The sequence below is a fragment of the Amblyomma maculatum genome, chromosome 2 (genome assembly GCF_055883805.1).
Source record: "Amblyomma maculatum isolate TAMU_Amacu chromosome 2, ASM5588380v1, whole genome shotgun sequence".
Lineage (NCBI taxonomy): Eukaryota > Metazoa > Arthropoda > Arachnida > Ixodida > Ixodidae > Amblyomma > Amblyomma maculatum.
This window is the reverse complement of record NC_139345.1, coordinates 147,546,231-147,569,558: the sequence shown is the minus strand read 5'-3', so window position 1 is coordinate 147,569,558 and position 23,328 is coordinate 147,546,231. Positions and strand designations below refer to the sequence as shown.

Here is a 23,328-nt window from a genome sequence, read left to right as displayed (position 1 = left end):
GAAGTCTAGCGCCCCCAGCTTTCCCTCGAGGCAAGAGTAAGAAATTCTATGTGATGCAACCTTTGAAAACAAATTACTGAAGAGGCAGATGTGCTTGCTGATGTTAGTAAATCAGCGTGTGTTGAGATAAGGATTAAGAGGTGTATGTTCTGTAATAGAACCCATTTTTCTCTAAAATTCAGATTTGTCCCTCTCTTCCATTCCGAACAGTGTTTTGAAAACTGAGAAACCAGAAGGCTCTCTGAAAATCAAGTGTAGCTTAAGGAAGTGTACCCTGGTGGTGTGCAAAGTTACAGGAGCGGCATCGGCAATGGTTGATGTCCTATAGTTATCCCAAAGCAGTGCTTTCAGTTTACTGTTGGTCTCTCTTTTGCACTTATTTACCATGCCACTGCTTATAACCCGAGGGTGAGTTAAAAAAGAAAGTATGCTTCAGAAGCAAGAGCACGCTACGTCAGTGCAGTGAGGAAGGCATTTGCACCAGCAGCTGAGCTTTGGGGGAAGGTCGGGAGCTGAGTAACTGAATTTGCTATGTATTGGCCAGGTGGACTCGTTGGTGCGCAAATACCCGTCTGTGGACAACCGGAGCTTGCAGTTTCTGCGGTACACCATCGAGCTGCTCATCAACCATTTCCACATGCCCAGTAACAAGGTGAGAAGTGCAAGGGCGCTCTGCTTGTTCTGTGTCACAAAAAAAACTTGCAGGATGCTTCATCATTATCATCATCAGCCAGACTGTACTCACTGCAGGGCGAAGGCCTCTCCCATATTCCTCCAATTAGCCCGGTTCTGTGCTAGCTGTATCCACCTGACCCCTGCGAACTTCTTAACCTCAGCCCCCCACCTAACTTTCTGCCGCCCCCTGCTACGTTTTCCATCCCTTGGAATCCAGTTTGTTACCGTAAGCAAATATCGCTTATCCTCTGTTCGCACCACATGACCTGCCCATTTCTTCTTCTTGACTTCCACTAGAACATTAGTAACTTGAGTTATTTCTCTGACCCACCCTGCATGCTTCCTATGTCTTAACGTTACACCTACCATTTTACGTTCCATAGCTGTCCTCAACTTAAAGTTGAGTAGAGCCCTTTTCGTTAGCCTCCACGTTTCAGCCCTGTAGGTATACTTGTATACTTTCCTCTTGAGCAATACTGGTAAGCTGCTAGTCATATCTGTGAATACTTGCCAAATGCGCTCCATCCCAATCTTATTCCCCTATTTATTTCCCTTTCATGGTTTGGATCTGCAGTTACTACTTGTCCTAAGTATGGCAGGACGCTTAAGCATCACCTTTAAGAGTAGAATGAGATAGCATTAGCGAGTGGTTCATTTGCTTAGGTCTTCAGCTCACTCACACAAGTACTCACTTCTCGTGGTACAGTGCCTTTTTAAATTCAATAACCTGCTTCTCATTGCACGAATGTTTTTAGGCCGCACAATGGCCTTCTCATTAAATGGCACTTTTTGCAGCATCGCATTGATATACTCACTGGGTGTCATGTTCTTGGTCTGTGCTGTATTGAAACTGTGCAACATCTAAAGGAGGCATGACAAATATCTTAGCTATTTCAGAGTCTTTACTATATCAGTTGTTATGACATGGTCCTGAAGATGCTGTCTCCTAATTAAATGGCTACTTACTGAACACGTGTTGTTTCACCAAATTACCTTCCATCTCTCTTATTCCCTCTTCATGCCAATTTTTCAGTTATTATTTTTTTTTTTTTTGCATCTCTAGAAGTGCCTCTTAAAGGTATACTGAACAAATATCCAAGAATATTGAGAAAGCACCACAATTTCATTCTTAAGACATGCTTACGCTTGCACAGACACATAATTCGGGTTAGTTTTGAGCGGACGGCTTTATTTTTGGTGTTTACTGAGCGGCCGCCAAGCCCCAGGTAGCACGCTCCCAACTGATGTGACATAACATTTACCCTCAGTAACGTCATGGCCCTGTGGTCCCGCCGCCGCCACCCCCGCACCTGAGAGAGGGCCCGCGCAAGAGATGCAGGAAGCCGGGGTGAGGAGGGCAAGATGCTCGTTGGGCGAGAGAGCGGGTTGTTCTTGGCGCGTGGGTGAGAGGGCCTGCGCAAGATATGCACAAGGCTTTCTGCGAGCTTTGCACGCGCGGAGTGTGGAATGCTGCTGACAAGGGAGGTCGAGGGGGACGCGTAGGAAGGGTGCTTATGGAAGGATGGGTAATGTACAGCATGGATGAAAGCTGAGTGCTGAGTCCGCTGTCCCGTAGGAACACAAGGAGGAGTTTTAGGGTGCGTTCAACTTTATTAAAAAAAAAAAAAAAAATCTGTCCGTGCATCTTGTGAATGCCACGGAGGAAGGAAAAAATGAGCGGATGCCTTTAACGGGTGCGATAGCTCGCGATGGGGGTGGCTAGGGAGACGGGTAAAAGCGACATAATATCCGGTTTTGTTAGAGCTTTCATAGGAGGCCGCTAGGTGTGGCGATTTGAGAAATATTCATTAATATATTTACTTTCCACTCATTTTTGTTCATAAAGTGTGCTGTTTTGGTCGCCCTTAATGCGGCCGCCACCATCTGTGCTAGAAATCTCGGCGGCAATTTTTTTTATTCAGCACACCTTTAAGCATGAGGGCAATGAGGCTACGAATACAACTGAGTTTGATTTTATGTGAAAACCAAAGCCTTGCAGTTACACTGCATCATCTTTGCTGTTTCTGTCTTTCAAAAGGCAATAGATGAGAGATGTGCACGGCAGTCAAGCGCTGCAAAACTGTGCACTTTGTGCCTCCTCTTTTTGCCATCACTGCCATCGTTGATAGTCCCTTTTCAGTTCTGGAACTGTGTCTCCAAAAGTGGCCACGCTTTGCGCCTAAGCACCGAGGTGGCGCTGTGGTCGAAGTATGCGCCAGCCACGCGCTGATACAGCAGCACTGCCAACGCTGCAGTAGCTGCGCACATTTATTTAGTGCTTTTTTTTTAATACATATTTTCTGTTTTTTTGTGTGAGTGTGTGCACATTATCGACTCTACGGCACATGTTACCCTGCAGTTCGATGTTGGCGCCGGCCCTATCCATGAAGTTTTAATCAACGATTTAAAAGTAGCATGCTCTGCCGGACGCTATTTCTCGAGCGCAAAATTTTGAAAATAGTCACTCAGATGATAGGTGGTGTCTTTCAGTTATCTTGTTGAAAATTGACTGAGCAACCATATAACACTGCGTTTGAGCAGTAATATTTCAGCTGGCACCGGCTTAACTGGGGGAAGAGACACTTCTCTCCGTTCGTCTTGCAACTGGGAGAGTACGGTACCCCGGAGAGACAAATTGTTGCGAACAACATGAAGGGTGTGTAACACACACTTCTGGGAAGGGGATTTCGCGAAATTCTATAAACATATGCAATTACCGAGGTGGTCAAAACCTAGCAGGCGGTATGTTCCCTCGGATGTGGTGCATTTCCTAGCATACGTCCTGATCATCTATTTTACAGCCTTTGTCAAAAGTTTAGAGCCCAGAGGGTTTGCTTTTAAGCCGTTAATTATGACTTTTTAACAATCCTGGAAGTCCTTGCCATTGGAGAGGGTAGGATGAAAAATATCATGCCTTCAGCAAGTTTGGAAACCTGAAAATGCATTACGAGTCGCATAATATGGCTCAGAAGCAGACCCTCTGGGCTCTAAACTTTTGACAAAGGGTGTACGTGTGTCTAAATGAAGAACGCCAAAAATCTGAAAAAAAAAAAAAGACCCAGCAAAGTTACATGCAGTGGCACAACACAAAACGCCATGCGGAAGATACCGAGTAAATCAGCGGAGTGAAATTTAATCAATTGGTGTAAAAAAAAAATAAAATAAAACACTCTCTATGGTTACCTAGAGATCGGCAGCTCTGGATGAAAATGGGCATTGACCATAGGATGACTTTTTTTTTATTTTTCTTCAAGGCAGGAATATTACTCGGACCTAGTGCCGGGGTCCGCGAAGTCATGAGTTGCGGAATATCTGCCCGCAGATAACTGGTGTCAACGTTGCCGATATGGATCTGACAATTACTTCGCTAAGAGATGTAGAGGCGATTGTGCATGCTTTGCAAACTATGCAAAGCCTATTGGACCTCTAAAAGTGGAGGAACTGTCTACCACAAACAGGGTGAGTTTCTGAATTAGGAGAAAAGTGGTGTAAAGTGTTTGAAAATGATGAAGATCCTGAAAAGAAAAAGTGCACTATATTAACCCATGAAAAAAGTCCCCTTGCGGCCCCTCATTTCGTAAAGAGGCCGGCTGATTCGTGCCGCTTTAGCCGGCAGCAAAAACGGAAATAAATTAGCCAACTCAGAGAAGAGATGAAGAAAGTGCCAAAAGCTTTTATAAATGTGTGCAAGACCTGTGAGGTTAGAATATATGGCAGTAAAAGGGGGCGTGTCGATCCTTTATATGGCCCACTGTCCGTTAGTTGTCTCAAGCCTCGGGTTCAGACGACATCAACGGACAGAGGCTTCACACATATGGCTCACAAATTTTTCATTTTTTGTTAGAGGCGTGTATCTTATTGCTATTGCTAAAAAATAATGATGAAGAAAACGTTTGTTTGGACAGAATGCGTTGAAATAGGAGTGAGCATATGCGAGCATGCACTCGCTTTCGGCAACACACCTAGGTCACGTTGGAAACTCTAAAAATTAGGAGGACGCGTAAGCTCCGCTTTTGAGACGCTATAGCGTTTCACACATACGGATGATGCTTGTCACTTTTTTATTTTTACAATTTTTACACACCGGTATACTGACCAACACGGCATTGAGGCCATGTTGGTCAGCTCAGACTTGGGAGTTCAAATTTGGGTCATTGAATTGGCTTCTCAGGTCGCTGCCAGCCGTTAACTGATAGCCACCTAACCCAGATTGTCTGCATTCTACATTTTCTGACAAAATAAATGTTTTGCAATCCAATAGCATCAGCAGACACTGGCTTTTCATTCTGAGCAGTACACCTCTTATTGCAGTTTTCATTTTTTTTTCAACTATTTCAATTATTTAATTGATAAATTGCACGATCTCAATTTTACCTAATTAGCATCATCAAAGATTGGCTTTCATTCTAAACACCTGACACCTTTGAACCCTCTTTTTCCAATTTAATTTCCCGTTCAATTAGTTTCAGTGATTTCGTTAACTCATCGCCATCTGTTAAAAAACAAGCGGTCATCGGTCACTAGAATCGCAAATTACCACGGTACAATTTCTTTTACGCAGACCCCGATTATTTCCGAACCGCAGTGCAAACTGCATCTACTTCTCCGAAGACTTTTCGACCGAAGGAAATGTACAACCTATTGCTTAACACCTAACGCAACTGGCAAGATTGAGTCACCCTTACGCGTTGGAGCACGCGGCAGTACTCGTCGTTGTTTGCATGTATACATGTATATGTGCGCAGGTATTAAAACCAAATGGCACAAAAAAATTGACTGTTCTGCCCAAAGCGGTAATTATCACACACATCCATATATTTCTAAGCAGTAATTGCCCTTACTGTCACGGGACACAAGTCCGTCAATTTATATAGCACAGATAATGACAGCACAAAGCCTGAGCAATGCTTCAGTGTAGGCGGGGAGCACAGTGAAACACTGCATTTCTGTAGCAGATGACACTATTCCCTGGCGCAAAGGGCTACAGCAGCGCCACTGCTCCTGCCACCGCGGCGGGCCGCCTGCTCCCTACGGGCGCGCCGAGGAGATGCGGAACTGAAAAAGGTTTATAAACGTTGACCACTGCCTCGTGCTTTGTGCTGCACAGTGCTGCAAATGTTCAACCATTTTATCCATATTTCTCGCTACACTTTTACTCTCTTTTACATTCTGAACGAACTCTGCCTCCTTCTTTCCCTGTTTATAGACAGCTATACATACTTCCTTTTCCTGAGCGCTGCATGCTTTCTCTCACTGCTCTGAGCCTACGTAAAGTTGGCTTCTCCTGAGTGCTGCCAAGCCTGGTGGTAAAGCCATTAAAAAAAAAAAAAAAAGGATTGTCTCGCGATCCTAGGTAGCATGCGTGCAGTGATGTCATTTCGTGGGAAGTCGGCACCGCGACCTCACGCACTTTACTATAGCCGATTGTTACCAAAATTATCTTTACTATGAGGGGAGGAAAATGTAGTCATCTATGGAAAATGAACTGGGACTTCACTTTACTGTATCCGTGTTCAATATAACGGGCTTCTACTGTATAACCAGCATGCAATCCTCTACTGCTGTTTCGCATATGTTTGCTGGCACAGCCAGTATTGTCAAGTATATTCTTCTTTGCATAGGCATAGGCAACTTTGATACATAATTATGTAATACTTAAAGAGGTCTCTAAGTTATAGAAACCATTTTGTAGTACCTCCTGGTACAAAATGAATGGTCTGAATACAGTGTGCTCTAAATGGACCAGACATCAGCGAATTTTGCCAAGAAAAAAAATCTCAAATATTATGTTACTCTGCAAATAGAAAAGATGTCAGAAATTTAAATAATAATATTGTAAAAACATCAATTCCAGTATCACAGTGTAAAGAACATAGGCTGGAATAGACACAGTGTGCAGTTGTGCATTATAACAAAAAAATTGTTAGCACTTCATTATCTTTCACGATTTAAAGCTGTGTAAATTAAAGAAATTGGGGGTACACTTAAGCTGTGTCTCATAGAGTATTACGTGATAGTGTTAATATAGCTCCCCATATGGGGCTCCTCTTAAAGATCCTCTTTCACATACATCGCAATTAGCTGCGCCACACGCTTATTCACTGAACCCTTAATTTTTACCTCTATTATCGCGTGCATATTCATAAGCATGTAGTTGTAACCTACCCTTTATGTAAAAAGGTCAACCGATATAGATACCTAAAGAGCCCCACTTTTACGAAACCATACGGATGTGCCTCCTGCATGGCCTAGGAACAGTGTGTCCTACTCTTTGCCTAAGGATCCTGGGAGGTTGGATATCCATCTCACCTTTGCACCCAAAAGGAGAAGCCTGAGTTGACATCTTCTCCTATGTCATGTGGTCTTGTGACATCAAACAGCCCTCTGACCAGTCACCACCTGGCCGTGTCACCTGCCACAGCCACGCTCATGACTTTTCACTTACAGTGCCAGATTTACTGCAGAATAAGGCTTTTCCTGCCATCATGCTAAAACTTTGCGACCAGCATGAAATAAACTGAGCATTGCAGTTTACGGAGTGAATGCTTCTTCAGAAGGCAGTGAAATGAATGAAGTGCGGGTGTGCGACAACTATTGGATTTTTCAAATATGAATACCGCAAAAAATGCCTTCGAATATCGAGTAGCAGATCAGTGAAAAAGGGGCAACAACAGAAAAACAAAAAATAGCAAATATGAGAACGACAGAAGAAAGCAAAGGGAGAATGACATTTTTTTTCTCCCCCAGTTTCGTGAAGTGTCTCGCTTTGCACGCACTTCCGGGGAGGCGTCTGCTACACTTCTTCCATGCGATACAGTAGCAGTCGTTAGTGACTCATCGCAGATGCTTCACCGCAAAGTTCACGCAAAGCATTTTAAAGTCGAATTGTGGTTGGTGCACGCCGGGTGACCCATGATGTGCCTGCCCTGCAGATCCTTCGCAATGGCTTTGTGCTGTTGTCGCACCCGGGCAACCTGGAGTGCCAGCTGTCCCAGGTGCGCCACCTGGCCGGCATGGATATGCGGGAGCTGGCTGTGCTCTGTCCCCGCCTGCTCACGGTGCCTGCTGACAACCTGATCCGTGTCGAGCGCCTGCTGCAGGCGCACGGCATCACGCCCATGCAAGTGCAGCGATGCATCCGCATCTACAGCCTCAGCCCCGAAACCATCGAGTCACGCCTGCAGGAAATCGCCAAGGTAAGTTGCTGTTATAAAGAGCTCCTTAATAATTAAAGTTGCGAAACTTCTCATAGTGCCCATCTATAAAATAACGGCGGTTGTGATTTGTCAAAACTTACGTGTTTATGAATAGTGGCGATGCCCGCGGTCATTAAAGTAGACTGTGTCTAAGTTACAAACTTTCACATTGTCGATAAATGCATAACCACCTGAAAAATAAAATGAGCTGAAGACGTGCATTGTAGAATTTTTTAGGCATAGAGTTGTAGAGGTAACTGAGAAGGGAAAAGAAAAAAATAAACAAAGCAATTTTCAGATGGCCATAATGGCAATACAGTGCAGCCCGCTTATAACGATACCGCATATAACGGTATATTGCTTATAATGATCAAATCCTTGAGATTTATCATCTTTCCCATTGGCCCAATGTAAAAATAAACCAGATATGGTGATCGATTATCGTCGGTACATCGGATACAAGAACAGCTCGGTAAGTGTTTACCACGAAAATTTGTCTGAATGTTTAATAAAAATAAAATACCAAGAAGAGAATGACGTGAAAACTTGATATATGTGGTGAAAATGGACTGTCATAGAGAAATCCACGAGCACCATTACATGCAATTAGGAAATGAGCACTATCATCGTCGCATTCGCTGCCTGTTTCCGCGCAAAGGGTGCGGTCGTATCGTTATCACCATCGCCGATTGTGCGTCTGTGGAAGATGGCACCTACCTCATTGGCGGCATGATAGCTCTCGAGATGAAACAGCAGGTACATCGAGATTTCTGGCAGGGTTTCAAGGTTGGAAGCTTTGTAAAAAAATATGGGCATTCACACTCTACGATTTTAACGATCATCAAGCCTGGGGATGTCCTGCAGTACATCCAGTCACTAGTCGGTTTCGTACACGCATAAAGGACTGCCGCCAGTGTACGCACTACGGAAGCGATGCTCACAGCAATTGTCAAGCTTCAGCTGCTGCTCAAGCAAGCACAAATTTCCTGCTTTTTAAAGTATACTTTTTTTTGTGGCTATTGATGTATCTTGTAATAAAGAATTTAGTGCTCTCTCTGATGGCTAGCATTGTTCAACCGGATTTACTCATCACTGGCAAGTAGGCAAGGCTTGCATGCATGGGAAAATATGTGGGTGTGTGCTTTCATAGCGCAGCTCTTTGGCACCCGTTCGTGCGTTTCGCACCGTCGTCTCCGTCGGCGTTGTCCCTCGTAACCAGCTCCACAACCAAGGCGCATGCGCTTCGCTGCGTGTACCCCCCCTCGTGTTCTCCAGTTTTCCAGTTGCTCTGCACGCTCCTGCTGCCACTGTCAACACTGCCAACACTGTCACTGTGGTGCTGGCTGTCTTGCTAATGTATAAGACATAGAGGTTTTGCGGAAGCATTGTCTGCCACAATGATCGCAATGGATGCACGGTCACATGGGCTGCGCTGGTTTCTAGATAACACGTAACTAGATACATAGACTGCCACTATCTATTGGGGAAGCCTCCTCTAAGAATGTTCGCTGTGTAAAACCGGCGTAACATTTAATTACACTGCAATACTGCTGAGTGATAATTTTGCTCCTCTGCACCCCCTTCGCTTCTTGCCACAATACTTAATCCTCCCTTACTGTACTGCATTGTAACTGTCAACCTTCAGCCTCTGCACTGCACCTCTGTATTTCTGTTCACATGTTGTTCCCCTGCCCCATTTTATTTTTTGGATGTCTACGCCAATTCTGCAAATCTGAGGGCATGCATCATTATGATCAGCTATACCCCTTAAAGTATTGCCCTCTCTTGTAATGTATGGTACCCAGGTGGCTGAATTCGACGTGCGCCGCGAAAGTCCCCGCCTCCTGAACCTGGTGTACTACGCATCTAAGGCGCGGCACCGGCTTGAGCTTCTCTCCCAGTTGGGGCACCCCACGAGCGGAGTGACCATCAACGTGCTGAGCATGGCTGCCAGTGACTTTGCGCGCATCTTCTACAGTGGCAGCGACCGTGGTCGACCCAGGGAGACCGTTGAGTACCTGGCACACCTTCTGAGGAAGCCTGAGGCCGAGGTAGGAATGGGAGGTGGCAGCATTGGTTTGGTTTGGCTTATTCAGTTTAACGTCTCAACTCAAAGTGACCCAGGCTTTGAGAGACTCCGTAGGGGAGGGCGTTGGAAATTTCGACCACCTGGAGTTCTTTGATGTGCAATGACATCGCGCAGCACATGGATGCCTTGCCTTTAGCCTCCATCGAAAAGTGGCCGGGATTCCATCCCGTATCCTTGGGCACACCAGGCGAGTGCCCTCACCACTGCACTAAGGTGGCGGGGCACGACAGTATCTTATTCGGCACATGTTTGGAGGAAGGAGTCTAGTGCAGTGATGCGAGAGCACTCAAGGATGCTCACCCAGTGTCCCCTGGGCCTGTGTCCTGTGTTTTTGTTCACTTCTGCGTTGACTCTGTGGAACCACATCCACACCTGTATATTGCTTGGCAAACAGTGGAACTCTGATTACGTGATCAAACGGGCGGCGTCCCACATTACATGATATATTTATTATATATGCCCAGCTTCAGCACCGCCTCACGTGACTCGGGAAGAAAAAAAGAGGCTGGCCACATCACACGGAGTAGTCCGAACCGCAATTAAGGCTGTGCACAATTTCTTGCAGTCACAGTTTTCTTGACAGCGCAGACCTCACATGTGCCGTCGATGTGAGGTGGCTGTCACCTCACCCACCTTTTCTCTTACTTTGCTTATGGAAGCGTTGCAGAATTCAGTTGTTCATGCGTTTCAGTGCGGCGTGCCAAGGGGGTTGCACATTGCTTCAGGAGGGGCGTCAGCTGCGTGGAGCACTCTACTCTGTCTCATGGTCGCCGACCATTGCAATGACATATCTTCTTTTTTTTTACCCTCTGCGCGAACACCTTGTACAAACTCTGCTGCGTGGTATGTTTGTCTTGTGACTGTAGGTTCCTCTGTTTTTGTCACCAAGCTAGAGGTTCGAGCGTGAGGGAAAGATTCGTGTTGAATAGCAACTGATTGCTGGAAGCAGGAACAAAGAAAAATGCCTACAGGAATGAAAGAATGAAAAACATATACTGGACACCTCCACAACATCCTGCCTAGTTTGCTATAGCATAACCCACACACACGTGCATCGCAATACACGACATCATGGCTCTCTTACATACACTTAACAGTGTTAATTAATGGATGGAAACCGGTTTTCAAGACTAGGCATTTAAAATGCAGAGTGAGGACTGGCAGCTTACGCATGATGATGATGATGATGAGCATCCAGATTGCATTGTGAGAGGCTGGATGTTTGACACGTGGAATGCTTGGCTGTGGCAGTGGCATAATGATGTGAAATACCGGCCAGCAGCAGGGATCTTTTAATGCGGGCTTTAATCCCATTCCCGGTGTGAAAATTTTATTTAATTATTTTTGCAAAGTGTGGCATGGTTCTACTCTTCACCACTGTGAGCTCCTTACACTATTGCATAAATAATGGTAGAGAAAGCATAGATGGGTCCATTCATAAGAAGGGTGGGGGGCCTTGGCACATATTGAGGGGCTTTTGGGGGTTCCTTAAGGCAGAAAAAAGTGAGAACCCACATTTGACATGATATTTTTTTTACTGGGAATAGAAATGAAAAGTCACCCTGAGCATTGACATTACAGCCTGCTGTGGTCACTCGGTAGTTAGGGTGCTTGACTACTGAACCCGAGCTTTTCAACTGCCTTTCAGTGGAGGCATAAGGCAGGGCACCCACGTGCTGTGCAATGTCAGCACTCGTTAAAGAGCCCCAAGTGGTTGAAATTTCTGGAACCCTCCACTACGATGTGCCTCATGGCCTGGGTTACTTTGGGACGTTGAAACTTATAAACCTAACCAAAACAACTGAACACCACTTGGAGACAAAAGTACACTGTGTCATATTTACTCACACATAGTATCAGTTAGTTGCTGTGTCCTGTAGTTCTGCCCCCAACTTTAGCAAACAGAAAAATAACACAAAAAGGGAACACGGCAGTAATGCTGCTTTAGTCAACCAGCCGAAGCTTCGAGCCATAATTAACTGATGCGACCAGCACTGCGTGTCAGATAATTGAAGCATTGGCAAAGTAGTCAGAAACTCATTATTGGAGACAGCGCACTTGTGTATCTGATGTATCTTGCCAGGGAAACGTAATAGAAAAAACTCTGTGTCAGTCTCTCAGTGTCCGAAATTCTTTTATATAGTATAAATACCAGCACAGCGCAGAAAAGACGCAAGCGCTGAAGTGTGTCCTCATGTCTGGTCGTGTCTTTTGTTGTGTTGTGCTGGTATTTATACATAATGAAACACCAACTGGCCCACACTCTTATCCTACCACAATTCTTGAAATGAAGAGGCAGTGTTGTAGGCGCTATCTCATCTATTTTTAAAGCAAATCTTACAACATCTTAAGTTTTTCTTTCGTCTACGCATTTTTAAAGTTAGCCCTGTCTGCAATATTTATCATGTTGAGTCTGGCTAAATACAATATGTTTTGACAGTGAAAGTAGCAGAGCTGCATTTGTTGTGTAACAGTTCAGTTGTATATTCCGTGCATCGCGTGCGGTTTCCCAAGGTTCCTGATACATTTCTAATCAGGGTTCTACTGTGAATTTCTTTTGGCTTCTGTGCTTCATCAAAAATTGGATGAGCCATAAAAAGTGCGCAGTGGTTATGATAGCGAGACAGTTGTATTTCAGGAGGCATGCAATGCCTTTGCTCAGCACAGCAGTGTGCATGCCAGTGTTTTCCTTTTGTTGTCCCAAGTGGGAATGTGCCGGCCTTTGTTTGACGTGCGTAGGTGCGTCAGCGCTTGTCCACTCACCCGTCGTCCAAGCGGATCTCTCTCCTGAACACCCGCCGTGTGGTCGACTGGCTGCTGCCCCGAGGCGTCACCCATGAGCAGCTGTGGTATGGACTTCAGGTGAGCCTCCTCTGCTGTCTGTGTGCTTGAGATGCCCCTAGAAAATGCAGTGAGGCTCAGTGGTTAGGGCACTCAGCTGCAGTGGCTGCTTTCCTCTTCCAGCGAAAAGCAAGGCGTCCGTGCGCTGTGCGATGCCAGTGCACGTTAAAAAACCCCAGGTGGTTGAAATTTCCGGAGCCCTCCACTACGATGTCTCTTAAAGCCCGAGTCGCTTTGGGACGTTGAACTTCACAAACCAAACCTCTCCACTGTGCCCTTACAAGCATATGCCCTTCATTGCGGAGCTGCGTCAGACAGAGCAGTTGGCTTGCTTGATGCATAGCAATTGTGCCATGCATCAAGTGCTATGCACTTGCATGAACGGTGGAGCAATGAAAATAGTAGAGCTAAGCTTAGCTAGTGCATAAATCAGCTGATTATTGGCATTTGTTGCGTAGAGGTTGTTGGAGTGGCAGTCCTGTTTCGGCATTTCACAGGTCTGCTTTAGCTTCTCCGCTTTCCCGTACACATTCAGCTTACTTTAGCAGTCCTCAGTTTAATCACATTTTTGGTGCACTTCCCAGATACCAGCTTAAATGCCTTTGCTGCCGCAGCACAGCCGTTTTATTATCTCTCGTACGGTATCCACGAAATGCTAAACACGAACAGGACGAGTGTTAAAATCGGGGAGCCAAGTATGCCACGGGCACTCTCACGCCAGATACAAATCACTTCTGTAGTTGTGTGACATCGTCATGTCAAACATGTGGCCACTGATGCTTCCGTCGCTGTGTCTAGTGATTATCCTCTTCACCTCATTCGTCTTTCTCTCTCCTGCCTCTACAATGCCGAGGGCACATATGCCTTTTACAGTGCCAACGCTACCAAAGTGAGATGTCACAGGCATTGCTTTGCTGCCCATGTATCCCTTAACTGGTAACCCAAGAAACGAGAATGTTAACAACATTTTGCTGTGAAAAAAAAAAAATATATATATATATAATAGTATATATATATATATATATATATATATATATATGCGAAAACATTTAACATACTTGGCCGCTCGAAGTGTACGCTTCATTTAAAGAAACATTTTATTGGACGCGACGTTTTGACCAGAAGCTGGCCCTCATCAGGAGTGCGAATGTAAACGATGCGGGTAGATTTTAAAGGCCAAGAGCGGAAAAGAAACAGGTGGCGTGGAGGGAAAGAGGGCTTAGCAGGAGGGAAGTACAATGGTATTGTAGTGGTGGTTGGAGGTTAAAAGCAGGTGCAGGTGGGAAGTAATAAAATGTGCAGGTGGGGAGCTAAAAAAAAAAAAAAAGCACAGTAATAGGTATGACCACAGGAGTTGTGTGGCCTTCATTGTGTGTATGGTGGGGGAGGCTGACATTCATTCCTTGGCAGTTTGGGTGAGTTTGAGGAAGGAATTTAGAGGGTAACTGAACTTTGAAGTAGAGAAAGGATACCAGGGCTCTCATTTATACCGGCCTGTAGGGCATTAAATTTAAAAATAAAGTACAATTCTCGTTGTTCCCGTTTGCGGTTACTATGAAAGCCGCTCTGGAGCAGAATAACTGAGTTTGTTGAATTCGTGACTTTTCTATTGAAGGTGTTTGGACAGGGAAAGGTGGAGGAGAGATTCAGTGAGTGCACGATGGTTGTTGAATCGAATTCAGAAGGGGCTCTCGATCTGCCCTATGTATTGCATTTGCCACTCGCCACACTCGAGCATGTATACCATGTTCCTGGAGTCACAGTTTAAGTTTTCGTGAATGGAGTGTTTAAAATCAGAATGTGTGCACTTTGCCGTGGTCGTTGTTTGCATATGTTTGCAAACTTGGCATCTATTCTTTCCGCACGGCAAGCAACCCACAGGATCTGCTTTATCGACAGTAGAGTGGACTACCCCTCTACTGTCGATAAAGCAAACCATATATATATATATATTCTATACAGGGCAGTTTACAATAGCACTTTTTCTTGCCCGTTTACTGAGATTTTGGGAGACATCATAAAGCCCAGTATGGTTTTGTAGAACCTTCGAAATGCCAAGTCAACCCTGAAATATTGTACAAAATCACCATATCTTTAAGTAGTCATAGTTTTTTCCGTGTAATTCTAATTCTGAAACTATATTACTTCATTGGTTTCTAATTAGAATTAATGCATGAACTTAACAAAGAAGCCGCTCTTGAGGGCACCTTTTCTTCAGAGCATGCAGCTGCCGAACATGTCAGAGACATTGTTGCAAATTTAGATTATCAGCAGCACTACAGGGCTGTTTCCTGGAATAGCTCAATGTTTTTTTTTTTTAAGGACATTGCCACCACCGGCATTCGTCATGTGTGAAGCCATTATATTGAGGGCACCTTTTCTTCAGAGCATGCAGCTGCCGAACATGTCGGAGACATTGTTGCAAATTTAGATTATCAGCAGCACTACAGGGCTGTTTCCTGGAATAGCTCAATGTTTTTTTTTTTTAAGGACATTGCCACCACCGGCATTCGTCATGTGTGATGCCATTATTAAATGACTGTTGTACGGCTTAAAAAAATGCACCAACAGCATGAAACCCATTTTTTCATGGAAAGCTATACCGCCTTTTAGTGTTGAAAATTGCAACCAACCCTATTGATGATTGTAACTTGTCTTTGGTGGTTGGAGCAGCACAACATCAGCTCGGACGAGTGTGACTTGTCATAGAGTGTGCAACTCAAGGTTAGCACTTAAAGAGAAACTAAAATAAGACTGCAGAGCTAAGGTTGCTGCTTTAGAGCATTAACCAGTAACAACAAATTGGCATTGTTTGGTTGGCCCTCCACTTTCCATAGTAGCCACCCACTGGGTTGATCCTGTGGCAGCTGTTTTCAGGTTGATCATTCTTCACTGTACGTCAGAACCCCTCCTACCCTTGGTAGTCACCCTCTGTGTTCATCCTGTGGCAGCTGCCTTCCAGCCTTTTCTTCATTTCCTGTACAAGTGGCGAGGGTTAATTCTCTCTCTCCGTCCTCTGTCATCTGTTAGCAGTGTGATGCGTGGCTCATTATTAATTAAATTACCATTCAGCTCTAGCCATTTCGTTCAGATCAGTCGATTCACAATGTAATTAAGGCCTATCAGCTCATGCAGTAAGATTCCAGCATGGAATGCAGGGCTGTATGGCTCTACCAGCCCTGTAACAGTTTTTGGTGTAAGAGGAGTGAACAGTTCGCAGATGCACATCTCATCACTAAGCTGCATTACACCTGATAAAACTCAAATAGGATGTATCTTCATGGAACTCTTGTGGTCTCGTAAGGGGTGGTCTCTTGTGGTCTCATACCGCGCATGCTTGGGTTGATTTCTTCAGATTTTGGTTTGTATCATTGTCTTATTTTTTGTCTGCCTATGTCTACACACGCTGATCTTAAGGGGTTATAAACACAGGTGGAGCAAACGTAGCAGCGGAAAGTGGTCTTAATAATTTCGAAATATTTTGGTAAGCTGACTGGCTCCAAAACTTTTGGTGGACCATGTTTCCTCTCCCTAATACTCGCAGCTTTCTTTACAAATACCCAGCTTTGAGAATGAGCTTGGCGTGCTGGTGCATCTCGCAGGTGGTGCTCTACGACTCGGAGCTGGTGGCGTCTCACTTCCTGCACCTTCCTGAGCGGGATGAGCTGCAGCCTTACTCAGAGTGGTGCGACTGCCGCGAGCTACTCGAGGTGCTGCTCTACTACATGGAGCGAGAGACGCACTTCACGGGACGCACACAGGTTGGCCTGTTCAGTGACGTCGATCTGCCAGCTTCTAACGATGGCAATAGCAAGGAGAGGAACATGGCTGCAGCATCACAGCCAAACCCTTACTTCCACCCGGCCACTCATCCTTCGGTGCAAAAGCTACGCACGGAGGAAGAGACTGAAGAAGGCTCGTCGTGACAGATCCTCGATGCCAAGGCATAGCAAATATGATTATACCCATACCGCTACTCTCTCTGGTTCCTGATGCTGCCTGGTTACAGTGCTGGTATCCCTCCCCCTCCCATTCTTAATCTCGTAACTGGGAGAGATTGCAATAGCAACGATGATTGCATGGGTGCAGGGCAATTCTCAGCGGATGAACCGGAGGATGAAGATTTTACGGAAGGAAAGCATGTCGCAGTGCTCGGTCTGCAAACAAGGAGTGCCTCAATGTGTCCCGGTGTCGTGCAAGTCGTGATGTGTTGTGGTGCCAGTAATGACACGCTCCATGTGTGTTGTGCTGTGCGGTGATGCTTGCAAGTTTTTGCGATGTGCCTGCAGTGTCTGTCAGTGGGGCACATCTGTACACCGAGTGCCGCAGGTAGTTCATAGAGCCGATGCCTACGATGGCAGATGAGAGGCCTCATCTGTGGCGTTTCTGTTGCACGCAGTGCACAAAGAACCTGTAGTCATGTTATGATGGACTCGATAGACTGAGCAAGACTTGGATGCTGAAAGGGGTGCTCAATGCCTAGAGGAGCTTTGGCACATTCGATGCAAGTATTCTCGTGCAAAATGTTGGCATGTATGCCTGCTGTGGAGTTTCTAAATAGTGCAAAATGTGATAATTTAAAACTATATGCAGTGTATGAACTGCAAAAGATGTACAGAATTTTTTATTTGTGAGAAAGGAAGCCGATAAGTTACTGGGAAGTGCTAGTGCTTCAGACTGGAAATTGTGATGTGGCCTGTGTTGATAATGCACAACCGGTCCTTAGGACCTCTTAGTGCATGGCTGGTTGACCTCACCATATGAACAGTGCACAGTATGCAGTGACCAAATGCGAGTACCGCCAAGTATGGATTGAAGATCTCTGAAACTGATGAAAAGGCAATGACAAATGACGGGGCTCCTTTTTAATTTGTTTAGTCACCATACGTAGCTCTGTGTGCCAGTGTACTTCAAATATGGTGTGGTTAGCTTTAGTTTTGCAGTTATTATGCTTTTATTGCCCTTTTTTGGGGGGGAGGTGGCTGAACCTTGCATGGCTCCAACTGTGACCACTGTAGTGGTCTTTCTTCAGTACGACTTTTAGCTGTGTAATAGTTGCTGCTTAAAACCAATCTGTGCTGTTCACTTTGTGTACTACCAACGGTATCTTGACAGCAAGAACCCCAAGTAAAAGCTGGCGCACCATTCTTCATACTGCACTGTACAGTGGCATACATAGTATCAGCAAAGCCAACAGGCAGCAAAACCAAGGAGAGCATAAGGGAATTTTTCTTTTCTTATCAATTTGTGATGCTGATGAAAAACTTAGAGTACTCAGTTTATGGCCAAAAGAATTGATCAGAAAGTAGAAGGCAACAATCACTGTTGCTAGTGGGACCCAAACCCATGACTTTTAAATTTTGCATCTGGTATGCTTGTAATGTGACCCTTATTTCCATACAGTGGCATGTGAAGTGTGGGTTGAAGCTTTGAGGCTGTTGCTGAATTCTAGTCTAAAATGGAGGCATTGCAGTTGTTCATGGTACTTTACACGAAGGAAATGCTCACAAGCATTGAGTTAGGCTTTGACTAAGCTTCCAACAGCACACTGTTTAAAAATTTGTGTTCTCCGGTTGTGTTAGGTTATCCAGAACCAAGTTATTATACTAGCAGGCAGTTAATAACTAGCAGACAGTCCTTTATCGAGATAACAAATTGTCATTCATACCTCTCTTTTTCAGAGCTGAAAGAGACCATGTGCTGCTTTCATGGAAGCAGGTTCCCTATTTTATCTGTGCTGCTGCTTAACTGGAGTGCCTTGTCAGTGAGCTTGCCTAGACTTCCTGTGCTCCTTGCTTCAAGGTGTTGAATGGGACAAAAGCTGTGCTCTCTTTAATGCAGGTCTTATTTGCACATATTATAATCTGAAAAATGCCCTGCAATGGTATGTAAAGTATAGATCTTTTTTATTGTTGCAAAAACGTTTCTTTTTTTGCTGTATCTGTACAGCTGTGTTCTCACTATTAACGATGCCTCCAATGGAATGCTGTCGAGTAATGCTGCAGCTACAAAACTGTGCACCTTTAGAACTGCTATGCATTTGGGGGCAGAAACAGGGCTATGTACAAATAAAACGAACAGGTTACATGCCAAACATAGTATTTTGTTTTTCCTTTGCTTCATCTCTGGCAACAGCTCTGGAGCAGGGGTGTGTGAATAATGAAATTTTCGAATATAAACTGAATATGAATATGAAAAAAAAAAAAATGCCTTCAAATATTAAATGAAATATGCGAGCAGTGAAAAAAAAAGGAAACTTGATAGCAAAAATTGTTCATCTTGTTTCAGAATTCACATGGATTTTTGAATATGAATAAGGAGAAAAAAATGCCTTCGAATATCGAGTCAAATATCTGATCAGTGAACAAACAAAAAGGATAATTCAGAAATAACAATCTTGTTTATGTTAGAATTCAAGCGGTATTTACGAACAAAATTAAATCTAGAAGTACACAGAAGTGCATATCCCTACTAAAAAGTTCAATGCAAATTTTTACAGGTTTTCATAGAGCACTTTTTAGTACAAGAAGGACCTGCATGAAACCGGATGCAGCTGCCTTATTGCTGTTGAACACAGTAAATTCTCTTAATATGGCCTTCAAGAGTCCAGAAAGATGTCCAATTAATTGAAAGCTGGAATTATCGAATAGGTTTGAAAGACTGCCTAAAACCATTTGTATTACAGAAACTTTATCTGCTGCACGATGGCTATGTGCAGTTGAGGTGAAACAACTGAGAATGACATTTTTCCTGGTTTCGTCAAGTGCTTCGTTTCGCGCACACTTGAGAAGGCCCTCTTCACAATAGGGAAGTTCCGTCTTCACAAAAGGCAAGTTCCTTCTTCACAATATGGGCCCGTCGCACTTTGAGGATGCTTTAATGCACTCTCCACGTGATCAAGCATTGGGGTGAAGCGCGCAGTGTGGTAAAACTGCGATGAATACGAAAATTTTCAGCCTAATTGGTAGTTTTAGAATACTTAAAAATTCCAAACATCAGTTCTTCAAATATAAATATGAATCCAATAACAAACATATTTGATTCGTGTCCAAAAAGATTACAGGACCCCTTGGATATCTCTCAAGAGGAGAATGGTGAAAGCCTGCCCTTCCTTTTCTATAATTTGCTTTCCATCACTACCACTCATAGCTAAGCATATTTGCTCATTTCCAGTCAGCTGGAGCCATTACAAGTCGTCGTTTGGCTTCCTGGTCGCCCAGTAGTCATGCCTAGTCATTACCACTCACAGCTACGTATATTTACTCATTTTCAGTCAGTTGTGAGAATTACAAATAGTCTTTTGACATATAGATCGTTCCGTGGTCATGCAGAGTCATTGTAGGCAATACAATTCATAGCTAACTAAGCATATTTACTCATATCCAGTCAGTTGCAGCCTTATACTCCGTTTCATACATCAAGTGCAACGCAGGAAAAGCTACACAAGTAGCCCGCAAGAAAAAAAAAAAGGAGGCGTGTCACTACACGCTCATTTCGTGGCCGAGTGGTTTCTGCGGAAACGGACTCTATTCCGAGCATACACGTTTCCAATAACTTGCTTTACGTGCCTGGACATCTTCGCAGTGCGGATCTTGTAGAAAAAAATCCGCCCCGAAGAGGCAGTCGAGGTCGCTGCATTGCGCAGCACACCGCTGGCAGGGTTGCGGGGCAGCAAAAACGCGACAGAAAAGAAAACGACAAACAAAACATACAAATTCACCGAATCAGATCTTTTCTCCCGAAAAAAGGTGCTTTTTATGGAGTTGATGGCAAATTTAAAATGTATTAGGCTTGCAGACAAAGCAACTATTATTTCCTCTCGTCAAGAGGCACTATTTTTCATGGATGAGGGGAGTGCAAACAACAGCTCTAGCTTTGGCAGTGTTGCAGTTGATGTATGAAATGGAGTATAGTCATGCCTAGTCATCATAGTCATTACCACTAATAGCTAAGCACGTTTTCTCCTTTCCAGTTAGTTACGGTCATTACAGTCGTTTAACATATTGGTCGTTCCGTTGTCATTTTTAGTCATTTTATGATCATTTTATTAGTCATTATCATTATTCATCAACTTTATCGATATCTATCGTATAACTTTTATGCATTGCCAATCACCATCAATTGTTTTCACTCCTAATTTCCCTCCTCATACATTCATTATTAGGAAGTGACATATCAGCACACAGATCCCATGCACAGTTCTCGCGCACAGGATTTTGTTCCATGTCTAGAAAGGCTTTCGCCTTAAAATTTAGAATATTCGCACATCTCTACTTTGAAGACTTGACGTTTGCCTACAATTTACAACACAGTAAAGACTGCAAGTTTTAAGATTCTCACATGAAATGGCACACTGTTAAGCTCAGGTTTATTGAACCCAGACATTTCAAGTTATTAGCTGTGCTGAACAAAGATTATGCTCCTTAAAATCCTGTGTAAGATTATAAAAATATCGTGTAGTATATATATATATATATACACACAACTACAATCCTGTTGCTTGTTTGATGCGTGTTTTACTGTGAGCCACACCTTGCAAGTGTTACTTCTAAAACTGCTCTCCCCATCACTTCTTGTATGTGAAGACAGGCCTCCTTCATGGCCTTGGGAGCCTGAAGGATGCAGTGACTAGCTGATTTTAGTACTTGCTCCGGTCACATCACAAAAGTATGTTTCGATGACGTTCGTTGTCCTCCACACAAGCATTATGGCATGTTGCAAGAAGGTTAAATATAATGCATACCAAGTTCTGCACAGCATGGTATAACCAGATGGCTTGGCTTGGCAAGGCAAAGGGAATCTTCGGGTAGAGGGGATCCGTCCAGAATTGCAATGCCAACTGGCGAACCTTGTGGGCAAATCATCATTCACTGGCCTGCTGCTGTTTCTACTTATTCAGTGTTCCTGAGCATTTTTTTGTCCGTGTGCGCTGCCACTAATGATGCACTCATTGTCACGAGTCCAGAGTTCTAGACAGCGCACGAGCTAAGTGATAAAGGAAAGGTCAATAGTACAACAAAAAAACACTCACAAATAGGCACAAATAGTGCCCGTCCTGTGTGTCTATAGTCAAGCGTAAGCCCATGAAGTGGAGATGCGGCAGCGCTGGCGACAGCAGTGACTTTTGTGGTGTACGCAAAAGCTCGGCTCATCTGCATTGGATGCGCGGCGCTTGCTGTGATTTCGGGCATACTAAATCCCAATATTCCTGCATGCTGTGGTGTGGTTGGTTGCGCCACAAGGCACAAAAGGAAAATAGCACGTGTTTTCACATGTTTCTTGCGGTCGGACGAGTATGAGAGCGATGGGCAGCAGCGTTGAGCAAAACAAGTAGACCTTTCGGCGACTGATTGCCTTCACGGCTAACGTGCGTTGCACGTCTGCACTGAAATTTGATCAGTTTGTTTGCAACGCTTAATTGTCGTGACTGCTTTTCGGTCTCACGATGAATAGCACAATAACAAATGCCTGCAGCTCCATGTTTTGTTGTATATATTATATCAAGTTAAGAAGCCGTACTGTGACTTACATTCACTTGTGCTCGAGCATATGTTCGTACAGAAAAGGTCACAAAAGTTGCTGGGAGGGTAACTGCTGTTATTTTGAGCGCTCACTTCAGCGCGACATTGCCGAAACAGGTCTAGCGAAGTAGTTTTCTCTAATATCACTTTCGCGAGTTTCAACGAGTGATTCTTCATCACCGGCCCTAGAGAAAGCAAGTAAATATTGTTAGGATCCGGGCAAATTCACGCAGCGTCATTTCCCAACACTTTCTTTTTGAAGGTCATCAAGATTTTGACGAACAAATTAAATATCTGCGTACAACGTAGCTCTGATTAAGCAGGATATACTTAAGTATGCTATATATGGTACATATAATTTAATGTCTCAAAGTGTAATTGGCTATGAGGGGTGCAAAATAAGCAGATAAGATGACGAACTTTTGAATAAACAGTTTCAGAGTTATATTAAGAAAAAAAGCTTAACAGATCGTGCAAATTTTGCTGCAAGCGATCGTGGAGAACGTTGCATTCCCGTTCGTGTACCTTTCCTAAAGAAAAAAAAAGAAAAAAAAGACAAATCAAAATGAGAATAATCTTACGGGCCTTCATGTATATATTAACTTGTGAATGACCTTGGCTACGTCTGTACGATGAAACAGACGTCAAACGTCTTTTTATCGAGCAGGATAAAACATATTGGCAGCGCACACTATAGGCGAATATACTACAAAGAATTAAAAAATTGAGTTCTTATTCAGTGAAATTCTGATTTAAGTTGCCGGTACACTGAGCTATAAATATGATTTCTAGTTCATGATAGTTGTCGGCAATATATTGTTTTTTAGTGTGGGGTGCTTGGAGTATCAGAAAGCCCATTAAGAGCTGTCATATGAAAAACACCCTTCCCGTCATTCATTCGTCATCCTTGCATGCGCTAGCAGTAGGCACGAGAGTTGAACAATTTTGGCTGTTAGTTTTTCATATACATTGCGCTTTCTAGTTTACATTTAGCTCAGTCACCACA

General features: G+C 44.1%; 1 protein-coding gene across 1 annotated transcript in view; it reads left to right on the top strand.

Moving 5' to 3' along the window:
* mTerf5 (mitochondrial transcription termination factor 5) overlaps nt 1-18,889 on the top strand; it is a 30,926-nt gene extending 12,037 nt beyond the window's left edge. The window contains exons 3-7 of the mRNA XM_084595378.1: nt 545-652; nt 7,608-7,871; nt 9,677-9,922; nt 12,700-12,822; nt 16,404-18,889. Coding sequence (XP_084451504.1) covers nt 545-652; nt 7,608-7,871; nt 9,677-9,922; nt 12,700-12,822; nt 16,404-16,727 — 1,065 coding nt within the window. The 3' untranslated portion in view covers nt 16,728-18,889. The remainder of the gene's footprint in view (nt 1-544; nt 653-7,607; nt 7,872-9,676; nt 9,923-12,699; nt 12,823-16,403) is intronic.
* Nucleotides 18,890-23,328: the final 4,439 nt, after the last annotated feature.